The sequence below is a fragment of the Dysidea avara genome, chromosome 1 (genome assembly GCF_963678975.1).
Source record: "Dysidea avara chromosome 1, odDysAvar1.4, whole genome shotgun sequence".
NCBI lineage: Eukaryota > Metazoa > Porifera > Demospongiae > Dictyoceratida > Dysideidae > Dysidea > Dysidea avara.
This window is the reverse complement of record NC_089272.1, coordinates 22,303,963-22,319,973: the sequence shown is the minus strand read 5'-3', so window position 1 is coordinate 22,319,973 and position 16,011 is coordinate 22,303,963. Positions and strand designations below refer to the sequence as shown.

The following is a 16,011-nucleotide window of genomic DNA, read 5'->3' as shown; positions in this document are numbered from 1 at the left end:
TAACTACATAGAGGGGTTTAATTACAGAGGGGTAGAAAGGAAAATTTATGTGAGTCAATGTTCATGATTAGTTGCTGATAGCACAATCAATTCCTTAATCAAACTTTACAAGGAATAAAGCCGGAATTCTTTAGGGATATCAACATGATCATTTATTATCTTATATACACCATTATGAGTTTAACTCTGACTCTTCTTTGTTGTAGTGTAGGCAAATCAAGTGTGGTCAACATAATTTATTTGGAAGACTAGAGTACCGAATCTGGCAGCTCTCTTTTGGATGGATGGCTTTAATATTAATTGATCCCAGATGCATAGGTCTAACCATACTTTTGCAACAATTGCACTTAACACCACTCAAGCAGTGGCACAGATTTCTGCACACTGAAAGGCATTGCTTTACTAACAATTCTTTGAATGATTATGATCATTCCAGGTAAGCTTGCTGTCATTGGTGGCCCTTAGATGACAGAACTTCCCTGATTAGTGTGTTCTCACTGTTGTATGCATGCAAAATGGGACACCGATTTCTTTGTTTGTCTTTCTTAAAAAAACATACATCAACCAGCTGCAAGTGTGATTAATTGTCATAACCTAATAATAATTATTATTATTTTAATGTTATTTAATCAGGGAAAAATAATAGCATCAGTCAAAAAGGCTGTTTTTCAACTATGCCCTGAGAGTACAATAAACAATACAATAAAAGTACCTATACTTACGTATATACACAACAAAATTACAATGTCAGTTTCAACATTGTACAGTGCTTTAGGTAAGTTGTTCCATATGGCCGTGCCCCTCAGGGGCGGATCTAGGGGGTGGGATTTGAGGGCAGAAGCCCCCCCCCCCCCCCCCCCCCCCCCCTTCACTTTTAGGCTTTACTTGATCAATATGTTGAGGATTATAATAAAATTTTGTCTTAGCATATTATGCATGATCACTAATAATACAAATACTCATAAACCCACCTTATAAACATATTTCAAAGGCATTATTAGTGGATTTATGCTAAAGGTTATGCAACAAGGACTCGGATCAGCATTAGAGGTGTACAAGATCGAGATACTCTAATAGAACAATCATCTAACTACTCTAATAGAGCATTCAATGTAAGCATAAAATGTGGTTCTGTTATGGAATCTTTCTAAATCTTCCTGTGCCTATAGTGCATTGGTTTGTTTAAAAGGCTTGTTCATTTACTTGCGTAGTTATTACCAGTACTGGTATATTTAATTCAGGTAAACAATTTCCATAGAAAATGCTCTCAGATTCAATCTCGTATCATTCAAATTTCAAAATTTTCCAGTTTCAACATTATTAATTTATCATGCATGCTATTGTGAGAAGGTGCATCATGTGCTTGGTTGCCTGAACCTATTTTCCATTAGTAAATGCTGCAGAGAACCATATATATTTATAAGCAGTATATAAAATATCTACAGGCAGAAATATGCATTTTATGCAGAAATGTCTCCAAATTGCAGTATTTTAGCATCTATTTCCTCCCTTCCTTTTATAAATCCTAGATCTGCCCCTAGACTGTTTTCTAGAATTAGTTCTAACACTGAGAACAAATAATCTGTGTAAATTTCTCCCAGAGCGACCAGTAACATCCACAGCATACGAAAATGTTGCATGTAAATAAGGAGGTATGAGAATCTTGAAAACCTGCAAAACTGTACGAAAAGTATGTCTTTCAGTTAAAGATAATCATAAGTTAAAGTTATCAGAAGAAGGAAATGATGAGGTAAACTTAAAATGAAGTCTTTTAATGACGAGTGCCAAAAGAACTTGATGGTAACCATAGAGTATCACAGTAATCCAACACTGATAGAATATAAGCTTGATAAAGCAATTGTAGAACTAATTGATTTATGGCAAAAAGTTTCCTTCTAACTCTACCAAGACCATAGTCAAGAACATAGTATGATTTAATCACATTTAATTTAAATCTATATATTAATAACCAGCCAAGTCCAACATTCTCTACATCAGCTTGAAAGGTTTTTTCAACTACAGATAGATCACCATGGCTGAAGTGAAACTCCATTATCATCTCCATATCATCTCCATACATATTAATGTCAGATAAAAAAAGAAATGACATTTGGCAAGTCATTGACATAAATGGTATAACTGAAATGGGACGAAAATTGAACAATGAAGAACCATTGCGTGATTTTGGAATTGGCAAAGACAGCTGATGAAATACTCTTATTAATTAACTTGGTCAAAAGCACAGCCATACAGAGAGGTGAGGCCTTAACATACTTTGTTGGAATTCCATCAATCCCCACTGCCTTATGACTATCCAGATGAGAAATACGCTCAACTACCTCATGAACATCTGGCACTTCAGATAATTTCAAAGGTGACACATCAGTGTTGTTGATAATATATGAGGTAGGGGATGTGTGGGAACTGAGATGGTAGCTAAGGCCTAAGGCACTAACAGTTAAATAATGCACCTATCAAACTTCTGCCCCATCTACGGGAAAAAGAGGGGCATAACAAGGTGAAAATGTGCCCCATGTAATGGGGTTTAGGCAATGCTTGTAATTAACAACGGATTGAGGTACTCAAATGGAGGATGGAATGGTATAATTCACCCTAGTGTAGGGGAAATAGACTTACAGCTGGGTCAAATCTCCATACCCCCTCCTTACCTGCATAGGGCAAAATTTTGATAGGTGCATAGCTAACTGGTAACAGCATTAAGTAGCTTATTTTCAAAAGTAATATGTATAGTTTTGGCAGTTAAGTTTTTAGTAGCAGCAGCAACTTTTGCAGTGATCAGCTGGCCCCTTTGTTATATTAGTTTTTTTTTTACCAATTTGGCACTGGCCAGCCGCGCCGCCTTATAAATGAGATGGCCCTATTAATGAAAATAAATAGTATAACAGGACTTGCAATTGCTGGACCTGTGGCTACCTGAGTGGCCTTATTGCTAAGCATGACCTCAATTGTGATTCAATACATGCGCAATATTTATCCGCCCACGCGGAAATATACGTGACTTAATTCTCATATGAGCTGAATTTTCAATGGCTTCGTTTTATCTTTCAAACTACCGGTAGTGGTAACCACACAGTACTTGCTCAGTGACTTTCTAATTGTTGCCGTGTTATCCGAGTTCCAGTCAAAGACGACGTCGTTGCCGGTGAGTGTCATGAAACTGAAATGTAACACTGTAGCTATTCCGTACCGCTAATATGGATTCATGTTGTCGTTTTTACCGTGTTTGTTTATGTCATTTTACCAATCACTAAGTCACTCATAAGTTTGCACGTTGACCTTTTTCAATAACTGCCTAAACAATTCGGGTCTGTTTCAGATTAGCTAAATCCGGCAGTCAGTGTAGCCGGTACTCACGAAATACGTAAACGGCTCTCACAAAATAATACATTTAGCTATACTTTCCGCTTTAATTATGTGCTCAAGTCTTCTAGTACAGCCGGCTATAATATAGTCTACACTGTAGTAATAAGGCTCTTTGCTCAACTTGAAAAGCCATCATATGGGCAATCAAAATTTAATGCCCTATTTAGCACCTTGTTACTAGTCAGCCAATTATACATGTGCAGGTTGACTTTCTGGACTTGGCCACTATAACAAGGTGGCCTTATTAATGAGGTGGCCACTAGGTGAGGTTTCACTGTACAATGATCAGCATGTCATTGAGTGAAGTACTGTTGTTCGTCAACACATACATGCTGGTGTTCGATAAACAGTAAGCTCTGTGGTTTCATCTTACAGTATTCTGGTGTGATTTTACCAGCCATTCTATACCTCAAGTAATGAATATTCCTATCTGTGCATTATGATGAAACCTGTAGTATACGTATATAGCTGTCACAGCAACTATAGACAGGTGTTGATTTGTTGAAAACCTTGATAATAAGGCCACTTTGTTAATGGCTGAATTAATGAGGTTTTCATTAATGAGCTTTATCCGAAATTATGTCACAGACATAAAAATGGCTGTTGTTTGTGGGGATGTTTGTAAAATTTGTATGGGTGACTATGGGGAGAAATTTTTGAACAGCAATATCTCAGCCAAGATGGAAGATATCGAGCTCTAACCAGCAGGTATGGTTATAAATTAGCTGGAAGAATAGGAATCTAGCGTTGTTTTGGAAATCAACTCTTTACGTACTTATTGTAATGTCTTATAGCCATACCTGCTAGTTAGAGTTTGATATCTTCCTTCTTGGCTGAGATATTGCTGTCCAAAAAATTTCTTCCCATAGTTGCCCATATAAATTTTACAAACATCCCCACGCTACAGCGGCCATTTTATGTCTGTGACATAATTTCGGATAAGACCCATAAGGCTACCTCACTAATAGAGCCACTGATTGTGGGTCCAAAGGGTGGCCCTTTCAACAAGGTTTCACTGTAAATTCTGTTAAATTGTTTGCTTGGCACTGAGGTTTCTGTGGGATATTCAACTACTAGTATGCAATCAGTTTCATGAAGATTAATTATGCTGTTCAGGTTATAGACTGAAAGTAGTCGTTGTGGGCACTGCAGTAATGCTCATAACACAGAGCATATACTGATTTCATTAATTGCAATTTGGTACTCAATGAGTTATTTTATTGAATTGTCTAAACCAAAAGTATGCACATTGTCAAGAATAAGTGTAATTGTTATCATGTTGAATTAGTATCCCTGCATGTTTGCTACAGTCTCCAGAATGTGTAATCAATAGCATTTGCTAAAGGAGTAGCTGTATATATAGGTATTGTGCAATGATAGGTGACATATGCTCAAATTTATAATGACAGCCTAAAGTTGCAATGAAAGTTTTGTAGTAATAGGTTTGTTCGCACTGGTAGGTGATCATGTATTTGCAAATTGAAGTGCCAACCTCCATAATGACAGTGTGCAACAAGACACTGCTACTAAAATGTACTCAATTTATGGTCATTTATAGAACTTCGCGATCAAAGGAAAAAGTGTACTTTAAATTTTATAAAGTACACTCTCAGCCGGCCAACAGTGCTTCAGACCACAAAGAGTGCTTTATTGCACCGCAAAGAGTGCTTTATTCGTTCAATAAAGCACTCTTTGCGGTGCAATAAAGCACTCTTTGTGGGCAATGAAGCACAGTTGCCCATGTGCCTTAGTGCAGGCTGATAGCCTGCGGGGCTCACTGGGCCAGTGCAACTAATCACCCATGCCGGTGAAGGCTGATAGCCTTGCCGCGCTGAGTGATCAATCACCCCAGCCAATACGAGTTCTACCACTGGATTGCTTTTATAGTCATACCTAAATGCTTCGATGATGGGTGGGAGAAGGTAACGTTGCTGTTACGTTTGTTAATGTAAACGGACAAGTCCTGGAGATATCACGGAAATATTTTGACATGTTGCTCACAATAGAATCGATTGTGGGTTGCGAGCAAAACCTTCCAAAATACGCAATGAACGTCTTCCATGCCAAATTATGGTGAAATACACGTGAGTTACTTTTTAAAACTAGTTTGTGTGCATTCAGGCCACTAATAGTTCGTGCAACGCGTGTTAATTACGAGTCCTAGTGTATAGTGAAGCTACACGACTAGAAAGTCCCATAAATCATTTAAAGCACAGCCTTGTTCGTGCTATATGAAAAATAAAGTACTCGGCCACGTGCCTTGTACTTTATTTTTCATATAGCACTCGTGGCTATGCTTTAACATATAAATGGCATGGAACTATGTATACTGTATATATGTATGCCTTGTGAGGACACAATCATTTGGATTCTTACTGTGCCTACTAGTAGAAACGCAAAATAAGTGAAGTGTGAGCTTTTCAGTCTGAATTAATCATACCCCTTCCCCCTCCAACCTCCCTTTCCCCCAAAATGCATGGACTATATATACATCAGTCAACGGTGACTTAAAATGTGGTAGATGCAGCCTGTGGACTGGATTCACTTTAATATTCAGATTATGTGAACTACTGTATGTTGCTATAGCCTGGAATAGTAATGCATCAATACACATGCCATTCTTCACGAGTTATTGGACTCAGTAAGTACTGTATATTAAATGGGACTTTGGCTCATTGGTTTCTGGTTATGTTGATTACATAATATTATTACCTGTATGTTTATATGTACCTTTGTCAGTCATCTGATTCCCTAAATGACATGCTTGTGGTTATATGCAGTTATACATGACTAGACCCTCCATTATAAATGACTCTTGCTACGTACATTGTATAATAGTACAATTTTGCAGTGAAATCTGAAATCATGAAATTGTGATTACTATATTAGTATAGTAGGAGGCTGATCTTTGTGCCTACAATTTCTAACTGTAGATATGTGTGTTTATAATTTTTGGAGGAATTATTTGTGTAATTATCTGTTTAGTACATGCACTTATAATGTAACTGCAAGGAATTTCTGCTAGGAGAGCATTATTCACTCCCACCACAAATGATTTGAATACCAGTATTCAATCTGGTATGTGTCAGTCAAGGAAATAGCAATTCTACAAAGTTGGCTACAGCTATTGTTATTATTGACGGTAGTAAATGTCATGTGACATGTCTGATTTAATGGTTATTTTTTGTTGTATTCTAAGTAGCACAAGCTTGTAGTGGCTATTTTCAATATATGGACTTGACAAACAGCTGTCTAGCGCAAGTATGCCATGTGAACTTACAGTAACAGAAAATATGTGCATGTGTGTCTGATAACAGAATGACCACTTTTTCGAAATATATTGGCAAAGTGTAGTAGCAAGAGTAACTATGATGTACTCTTGATAGTAGCAAGAGTATATAATAGAATCCAAGAGTGCCGGACGGTGTATTAGCCTGTGATTAATGATTGTGTAAAGTAACACAGATATTTCAGTAATAATAGTGTTCGATTACGTGAAATGGTAATTTGCAATGTGTACATGGCAACGGGTCTTTGTTCACCAGTTTTCCGTGTTATTCAACCATGCAAGTATTCAAACAAGGAAAGGGAATTTGTAGTAAGGACCCAAGATAACTCCAGCTCACTAAAAAAACAGTCGCACAAACAAACGTATTGCCACGCCTTCAGAGATCTGCTTGGCAGTTCCAGAACTTTAGCATTACCCATATCCCTTTAACGCTATCATGTTTTCACTTGGTTTAGTGGCAGAATTGGGCTAAATACAGCAGCCCTTAATCGCAATATAAACGAACAATTACTGAAATATCCGTGTTACTTCACGCAATCATTAATCATGGGGTAATACACCCGTTCAATACTCTTAGTCACTATTATATACTCTTGATAGTAGCTACTGCTTCAAAGCAAGAATTTCATTGACAAAGTTATATCATAGTAGAAATCTAGTATTGTCTAATTGCTCATTAGCTGAGAATTCTTTAGTTGATATGTCATACAGTATTCATTGTAACACATATATGAGTTCTCATGTGTTGCTTTGTTACAAGGTGCATGTTTATTATCTCAAGCATGACTTAAATTTTAAATTTTATTTATACCAAGTTTACTGTAAACAAACCAAAAGTATGTGGTTATCTAATGTGAGAACAAATTATATCCTTTAATTGTTCATGGTAATATGGTGCCAACATAGACATTAGAGCACAGAAGGAAATGCAATATATTATTATTTTTACAGTTACATGGTCATGTTGTGTACCAGGTGTTGAATCACAGTTTTTTAAATGGTAGATTGTTGTGGCTAATGGTTAGGCTATCTATTGGTTTGCAAATGAAGGTCAATTGATTTTTTATGTAGTCACTGTTCAAAAACTGGTTGTAGAGGCTCAAACCTTTAAATATGCCAAATAGTATATTTAGCATGGACCCCTTGGTACATTGAATACTTCAAGAAGGCTAAGTAAAAAATTGCAAAGAAACTATGTGAATTTATGAAAAAGACTACATTAACATGCTGTGCAAAAAGTATATTCATACATTCGAGAGTGCTTTTGTAATATCAATAAAATAACGAAGATGTCCAATTTCAAGTAAAACCTCAACACAAATGTACGCATGCACAATGAAGATGCATCTGTATGTGTATCCTCTGAATGTCACCATTTCAAATCCGTGACAATAAAGTATATCACGTTTTTTCTCCATTCTGTGTTCTAATGTCTATTTCTCAACATTGTTAAGGCTTGTGAATGTGCCTAGGATATTGACATATTATGTTATACAGGTTTCAGTGCCTATACAACTACTGTACTACAAACTGTTAGTGGTATGAAGTCTATGGCATTTATGAATCCCATAATATGTGACCGGATCTGCGAAAACCCGAAACAGTCGTGCATTTTTCAAATTCCTGTTTATTAAATATATATAGCCAAGTGTACCCTCTGGCAAAGTTTCAGCCTCATGTGCCAATAGCTTTAGGAATTACAGCCCTACAAAGTAGCAACAACAGAAAAATTGATTTGCACAGCAAGTATAGAGGTTATGCAGGGGGCATTCCCGCATCATGTGAAATGACGATATACTTGCGTGAAACAATATGGAAGACATTTTGAGTGGAGTGGAGTGCGAGTTGAAGCGTTTGTAATGGTGAAGAACTGTTGTGCTGTGGGCTGTACTAAGGTTAATCAGAAGGGTAGTGGAATTTCATTCTATCGGTTTCCAACCAATGTAGAGCGAAAACGAAGGTGGATAGCTGCTGTCAGGAGGGAGAACTAGATGCCATCAAAATACTCTTGAATATGCAGTCAACATTTCGTGATGGGGAAGAAGAGTAATAACCCACTGGCACCGAACTACGTTCCATCTGTCTTTGAACATGTGGACAATCCAGTAAAACGTAGACTGGAGAACGAGGCATGCCAGTTTGAGAGAAGACATGCTATGAAGAAGAGGAGGCGGACTGCTGCTCGTAAAGCTACTACTCGGCGTAAAACTACTACTCGCCGTGATGATATATAGTGTTGTTGATGTGGTTGAGACCGAAATTGGGACTGGGTCATCTTGTACAGTTGAGACCTGCAATGATGAAAACACTCTGACTAGAATGGCATCAGAAAGTCCTGAGGAGTCATCTGTACAAACTGATCCTAGTGAAGCAATTCTGCTTACAATTACAGAACGCCTTTTACAAGTTGAAGCTGAGCTATCCAGTACAAAACAGGAGCTGGCGAAAACATCTAATGAGTTGTCGCAAGTAAAATCAGAGCTGCTAGCTGCAAATGACCAGCTAGCTGTGGTAAAAGCAGAATTAACTGAAGAGAAAAAGGTGAATGCTCGATTAATGTCTGAAAACTCAAGTCTATCTAAAAGGGTTGTTAGTGAGCAGTCATTGAGTGAAGATGACAAAATGGTCAAATATTACACAGGGCTACCATCATTTGATCTGTTAAATGCCATTTATGAGCTTGTAATTGCTGATGCACCGACTAACCTTTTTTCAGGATGCTCATGCAGTCCACTCCAACAGTTATTGATTGTGCTCATGAAACTTCGCTTGAACCTAGGAGACCAAGACCTTGCCTACAGGTTTGGTATCCATCAGTCAACAGTATCAAGGTATTTTAGCAAGTGGCTTGATATTCTGTACCACAAATTATCTGTGTTTGTGAACTGGCCGGAACAAGAGGAACTGTTAAGGACGATGCCTGTTGATTTTAGAAAAGATTTTGGAAAATGCGTTATTATTATTGATTGTTTTGAAGTATTCATAGAAAGACCAACATCACTTATGGCCAGAGCACAGACTTGGTCCAACTATAAGAAACATAACACAGTCAAATTTTTAATTGGCATAACTCCTCAAGGAACAGTTGCTTTTATTTCGAAAGGTTCGGGTAGACGAGCATCAGATGTGCACATTACGGAACATTCAGGGTTGTTCCGCCACCTTTTGCCAGGTGATGTTGTCTTAGCTGACAGAGGCTTTAACATTCAGGAAGCAGCAGGTATGTATTGTGCTGAGGTTAAGATTCCTCCTTTCACCAAGGGGAAAAAGCAACTCAGCAAGATGGAGGTTGACAGCGCGCACAAATTATCTAGTATACGGATCCACATTGAATGTGTTATTGGCATGGTCAGACAGAAATATACAATTCTTCAGTCAACTCTTCCCATAAACATGGTAATGTGTGGAGATTCAGATATTTCTGCTGTAGACAAAATGGTAACTGTTGCCTGTGCATTGTGCAACCATTGTAACTCTGTTATTCCATTTGACTAAATATTAATTAGTATTATTGTATTTATTTTTAAAAATAAAAGGATTATTATTATTATGACAAATTAAATAAAACACATTAAAGCATACACACAATGAAACAACAGTAAATATGACAATTAAGCAAAAAGGAATATATCTGTCACAACTGTCAATAAGATGTCTCATCAAAAGCCGCTCCATCTGCCAAACTTAGTGATCTCCATTTCGTTCGTGATCCACGCACACATAATAAGGCTGCTCGAATAATTGCAAATGATAATCGTGCCCTCACATATCCCATCACAACACTATAATTTATTACTTTATTAATTATGATTCAGGTATTAAAAATTTGTTTTAATGAAAATATTTAATAGCAGCATTATAGTATTATGTACAGTACTGTTTACTAACTACATCAAGGACAAAACCAATCACCTGATGGTAATTGTTCCATTGTAAGGTTTAAGCATGACAAGTGAAACCACTGAATTGGACAATCATCATTATTGCAGCCAACCATCTCATCTCCCTTATTCTCTTGACAATAACACCATAGACCTTGTGAAGAGTTCAGATCGTCATCTTGTGAAACGTGCATGCTCGAGTTGTCTCTATCAATATCCAGATCTTGCTGGTTGTCTTCTGCCACTGAACCATCCACATAATTTGTTGCATCATCTCCCACTACTGAGTTGCTGCTATCATGCAAATCACCAGTTGTGTCATCTGAAGTAAAGCCATCCATGTTGTCATTTGCTGCATGGTTATCATCAGCTACACTTGTAGTCAAAGCTTGTACATCTGCAACCGAGCTACTGGGACCATCTAAATCATCAGAAGATTATGTAAAATATTTCCCAACTAGTTCTGGAAGAACACGTAATTTAACAAAGGGTGGTATTTTGTTGAGAGCAGCTGCAATACAATCACTGTCAGGAAAAATTCTCTGCATTATGACAATGTCTGCTTTCCAGACTACAAAGTCACAGTAGTCGGCATTACTCAGCTTGATTTGCAATTGCACCTGGTAAAAGTAGGCATGCTGCTTTTTCAACACAAGATGGCCACTTGAGTCTTTCTCCATAAAGAAGGATCGTTCTTGTGCTCTTTCATCAAATTTCTTGTCTTTGCAAGAAAAGGGACACTTTATTTCTAGCACACCACTACCACAGCAACTACACTCCACAATCCCATCAGGTGAAGCTCCTATAAAAGGATTCATAGGATCTAGCAACGACCCGGACTGTCTGATAATAAAAGAAGAATGATTTTGGGTCATAGTTTCTGAATAAATTGACCTTGCTTCATCCTCGTGCTGGCATCCATATTCACATGCCTTTGAAAAAAACTTGTTTGCTCCAGGATAGCAAATAGATTTAAGAAGAGACACAGACGGCTTTGACTGGTTTGTGTGCAGTACACTATATAACTTAGATGCTGTGATACGGCCAGATCTCTGGTCGAACCAAATCTTACTGCTTGACTGCTTCCTTGTTGCTTCCTCTACCAACTTGGCTTGTGCAGCTGAAACAGTTACACCATCATAGATACTTTCACATTTTTGTAAGAGATCTGAAAATGATATAGATAATGCCTTTTCATCATAGAGGTGTGTCAGCGGCTTTGGAAGTTCACCACTTACGTATCTGGGAACAAACGACTTATTCATACCTGAAACTAATGATAAAAATGATGGCTTTCCACTTGTTTGAATAATATTAGAATAATGGTTCTTCAATTGTTCTTCAGTAGGTGGCAAAATTGTGTACTTCTTCTTTGATTTGGGGGCAGATTCACCAATGGTTGATAGTTTCCTCTTATGCTGTGGTGTTGAAAAATCAATGCCATTAATTTCTGAAAAATTAACAGAACGGAATGTTGGAGGCAGCCATGAACATGGCAGTGACATTGAACTGAACTGCAATTTAGTCAATGAGTTAGCTTCAGCAGCAAACAGTACTGCAGCTACATGTGAACACACCTCACCCAGCCCTGCCATGCAGGTGCAATGTGCAGTGATTACCTCTCCATCTGATTTAGTGATCACCCATACTCATAAAGGAGGTAAAGATACACTCTGTGAATGCTTAACAGTCGACAGGAACAAGTAGTTAATACTGCTGTTATCAACTTTCAACACTGTGACACCGTTTACCCAACCGTTTACAAAAAAATTGTAGCCATCTAAACTCTTCTTTGCTTTGAGCTGGTCACGGGTGTAGAAGCTCACAGTGAGTACTAAGTAGTCGTATACTTCGGCATAAGTGACATCAGGCCATTCCGTCCATTCTTTCGCATTGGTGACACTTCTCTTACTTTCTAGATAACAATAAGAATCCTTTAAACATCCGCACGACTTCAACTTTTCTTTATATCTTCTTTTAGCTTGCTCTTCTTTCAGTTCTTCGTAGTATTTCGAATACTGCACAGACATTGCGACTCCACTCAAAATGTCTTCCAAGAATTTTTACACACCGTTGTCGTCACATTCACGTGATGCGGGAACGCCCCCTGCATAACCTCTATAGGGAAAATAAATTACAGGCGCCTACAAAAACAATTGTAACTTACGAACGAATTGACGTACGGAGCTACAATTTTCACCATCGTGTTCGCCATGAACAGGGGAATCAATTAATGGGTAGGTTTTTCCTTTACTCGTCCATCTTCACTGCATACAAAGGCGGAATTCATGAAGAAAAATCGATCACGCACGATTGCTTCGACGTGACGTAAACAAACGTTCATACTTTCCGCATTCTTGGGTCTACTGCAATGAAACAAAGATTTTCCAACTCCTCTTGAGCATGCAAATAAGATGATATCCAGGGTGTTATTGTTAGTCCTTTCTTTCACCAGGAAAGAGGCATTCAAAAATTTTACAGAATTTTTTCAATAATATGCAAGTATTTTAACCATTGTATTCAATACTTTATATTGTAAATTTAGGCTTGCGCGATTGTGTCGGGTGTTTGCAGATCCAGTCACATATGAACTTTTGGGTCTATTTGTGGCATCTTGGAGCTAAGCATTTTGTCCACTTGTTATCCTGCTTGATGCAATTTACTGTGACTAAAACTTTGGTAAACGAATTTAGTTGTATTTTGAGCTGATAATACTTGTGACTTGAAATTAGAAAATGTCAGCTATTGGTAGTAATTGTATTGTAACCATGACTCCAAATTACCTGTTTATGACCCATAGTGATAAGGTTTACATGGAAGTGTAGGATGTCAAAGAATTAGTTAAACCAATAAAATGCTGCATACCCTAAGCAATGACCTGGTTAGTGGGTTTATATTTTTGACAGAGTTCTAGATTTGTGCTTTAAACATCTTACCATTTAGGGTTCATTGTAATGGAAGTATTCTGTAGCACCCCTCAATTCTGCCTAGATATATACTGAGTATGTGACCCAGTCTGGGAAAACCGGTCTTATCAAGTATTTAAAAGTATTGAGAAATGCTGGTTTTAAGTATTCAGTGTACATGTGTTGTAGCTCGCCATTGGTTGAAGCTACATGTACTAAATTTTCACACGTTTTACGGCAATTCCTTACATTCAAGAGAGTCCATTGTACAAGTAGCCAACGCTTTAAGTTTACCTCCATTTTAAATAGTCTTTAACTCTATGTTGACTGTACCAGGTGTGCTAAACATGTAACTTGCTGTATCCAAATTAAATTGGGAATATATTTATGTGTGTACTGTTTTATTTATGCACATAATTATTTTACAGATCAGTTGATGGATTACAATGGCTCAACTGATGCATTTGTTCCTAGGGATGTTATTTCTGATTAAAGCTGATGGTAAATCATAATAGCGTAACTGTGCACCTGTTGCTTGAATATGGTAGTCGATGTGGATATGTTTGGATTTAAAGTGATGTCATTTGCAAAATAAATTAGATGCATTTTGATCATTTGTGTAATCTTTGGTGTCTGCATATATTCACTTTGAGTTTAGCTTTGCAGTTAGCGGTTATGAACGGTGAAGTGGTGCAATACAAGTTGATAGCCAATAAAACAGCATCTGGTTTTTTACATTTAGAAATATGTACTTCTTAGTACGTAAATTCTTTTTTTTAGTGTTTGCGCCAATGCAAGGCCTCGTAGGCGTGGGATAGGGCTTCAGAGGCTAGAGCTCCTTCAATTTAGTTTAGAGGAGGCTTAGTACTTTTTAATATCAAGAGAACAGTCAGCTACTCTAATAGAGCAGAATGTGCCCAAGTAAAACATTCAGATGCATTTTCAAATATGATATAGTCAATGTCATTACCAAATTAAATTTCAGAAAACCAATTTTCCTGTTAGGTTAGGACATTTCCTCAGACGCCCAGATAGAGAGCATGCTGTGTGCTTAACACTGTACAAATTTGTATCAACCAGCTATCATCCTTTTTATTCCCCTTGCTTAAAATTTTGTTGCTATGCCCCTGCAAAGCTCTGAAGTATTTTGGTTGTCTTACCTGTACTTGGGTGCAAATGTTGAGTCAAAGTAAATAGTAGTTTATGCTGCACACATGCATTAACTTACAGTGATATTTGGGGTAACTCGATCAGTAGACACTATCAATCAGCACTGTTTTCTTGTACAACAATGATTTTTGTGTAATGAAAATCTTTTTGGATCACACATTGTGGTTTCAATGTTACATATTGGTACCATGCAAACTGTCACATATAACATGCTGTAAGCTTAAATGGTTGATTGATTCTGTTGTATATCTATATATATATATATAAAGCTAAAAGCCATCTGTCTGTCAGTCTATCTACATTCCTTTGACATCAGATGATTATCTCACTAACCAATGCATGTGTCGAAGCAGTTGCTGTGTCAAACAAAGCACTCATCATCTAAGAATTACATAATTTTTAAATGAAACTTCTAACTGTCTTTATTTGTCATTTACAGTGCGATTAGTGTGAGGGTTGCTTGAATTCTTTCTGTAAACCACATTCAAACTGCAAGTAAACTGCATTCAAACTGCAAGTAAACAAAAGTGCTCGAAATAGTGTCAAAATATCTGGACAAAGTCACCAATGACCTGCCATTATTTGTGGTTGTCCAGTCACATTCAAAATGTACTTCAGCATGCAAAGCATGCTAAGGGATCTGGGAGGCATGCCCCCCAGGAAAATTATTTTTAAATTGCAACGTCTGAGATCACATCTGAGAATGGGTAGTTGGAAAAGGCGGATATGGTTGGATGCGGATGCAGACACAGACATTTTCAAAAAGCACTTTTACATTTACATAACAGTTATTTTTCATACCTAACGCTGTTTTTACAGCAGTCTTCGCTTCCAGACCCAGGCGTCGATCTTGTTATAGCGCTTATCCATTTATAAGCACACATGCTCTAAAGTCTAATACAGAGTTATATAATTGTAGAGATTAGTTTGTACTGTATGTCCCATGTAACTTAGCTTAGCAGGCCAAATCCACAATCTTATGCCTTTTAGTATAAGACGCAGGCACTTATATCGAGTGTTGAGAGTTTCAAAGACCTGACCTAAGAGATTAGGCTGGAACATGCTAGATTAATTTCTGTGACTCTGAATTAGATTTCTAGAGCACATATACAACATTATATGGTTTTTAGAGTGCTAGTCTATCCTTCGCACATGCACTTACGTATGGATAAGTGCTATGACAAGATCGACGCCTGGGTCTGGAAGTAAAGACTGCTGTAAAAACAGCATTAGGTATGAAAAATAACTGTTATATAAATGTAAAAGTGCTTTTTGAAAATGTCCGCGTACGACTGTATCTGCCTTTTCCAACTACCCTCTGAGATCACATCTGAAAAGCATTTTGAAAGGGTAAGTTTAATCTGTGAATCACTTACAAACA

At 37.4% G+C, this 16,011-nt stretch overlaps 3 protein-coding genes across 3 annotated transcripts in view; 2 read left to right on the top strand and 1 right to left on the bottom strand.

Moving 5' to 3' along the window:
* Positions 1 to 3,024: 3,024 nt before the first annotated feature.
* Positions 3,025 to 16,011, top strand: part of LOC136259246 (uncharacterized) — a 47,502-nt gene continuing 34,515 nt past the window's right edge. Inside the window, exons 1-2 of the mRNA XM_066052738.1 lie at positions 3,025 to 3,163; positions 13,889 to 13,961. Of these exons, the coding sequence (XP_065908810.1) occupies positions 13,907 to 13,961 (55 nt within the window). The 5' untranslated portion in view covers positions 3,025 to 3,163; positions 13,889 to 13,906. The remainder of the gene's footprint in view (positions 3,164 to 13,888; positions 13,962 to 16,011) is intronic.
* LOC136268012 (uncharacterized) lies at positions 8,707 to 10,168 on the top strand. The gene is made up of 2 exons (XM_066063274.1): positions 8,707 to 8,893; positions 8,958 to 10,168. Exons 1-2 carry the CDS (start codon positions 8,707 to 8,709, stop codon positions 10,166 to 10,168), a joined length of 1,398 nt encoding a protein of 465 aa, XP_065919346.1.
* Positions 10,566 to 10,895, bottom strand: LOC136267925 (uncharacterized). Its single transcript, XM_066063162.1, has one exon. The coding sequence runs from the start codon at positions 10,893 to 10,895 to the stop codon at positions 10,566 to 10,568; it is 330 nt and encodes a 109-aa protein (XP_065919234.1).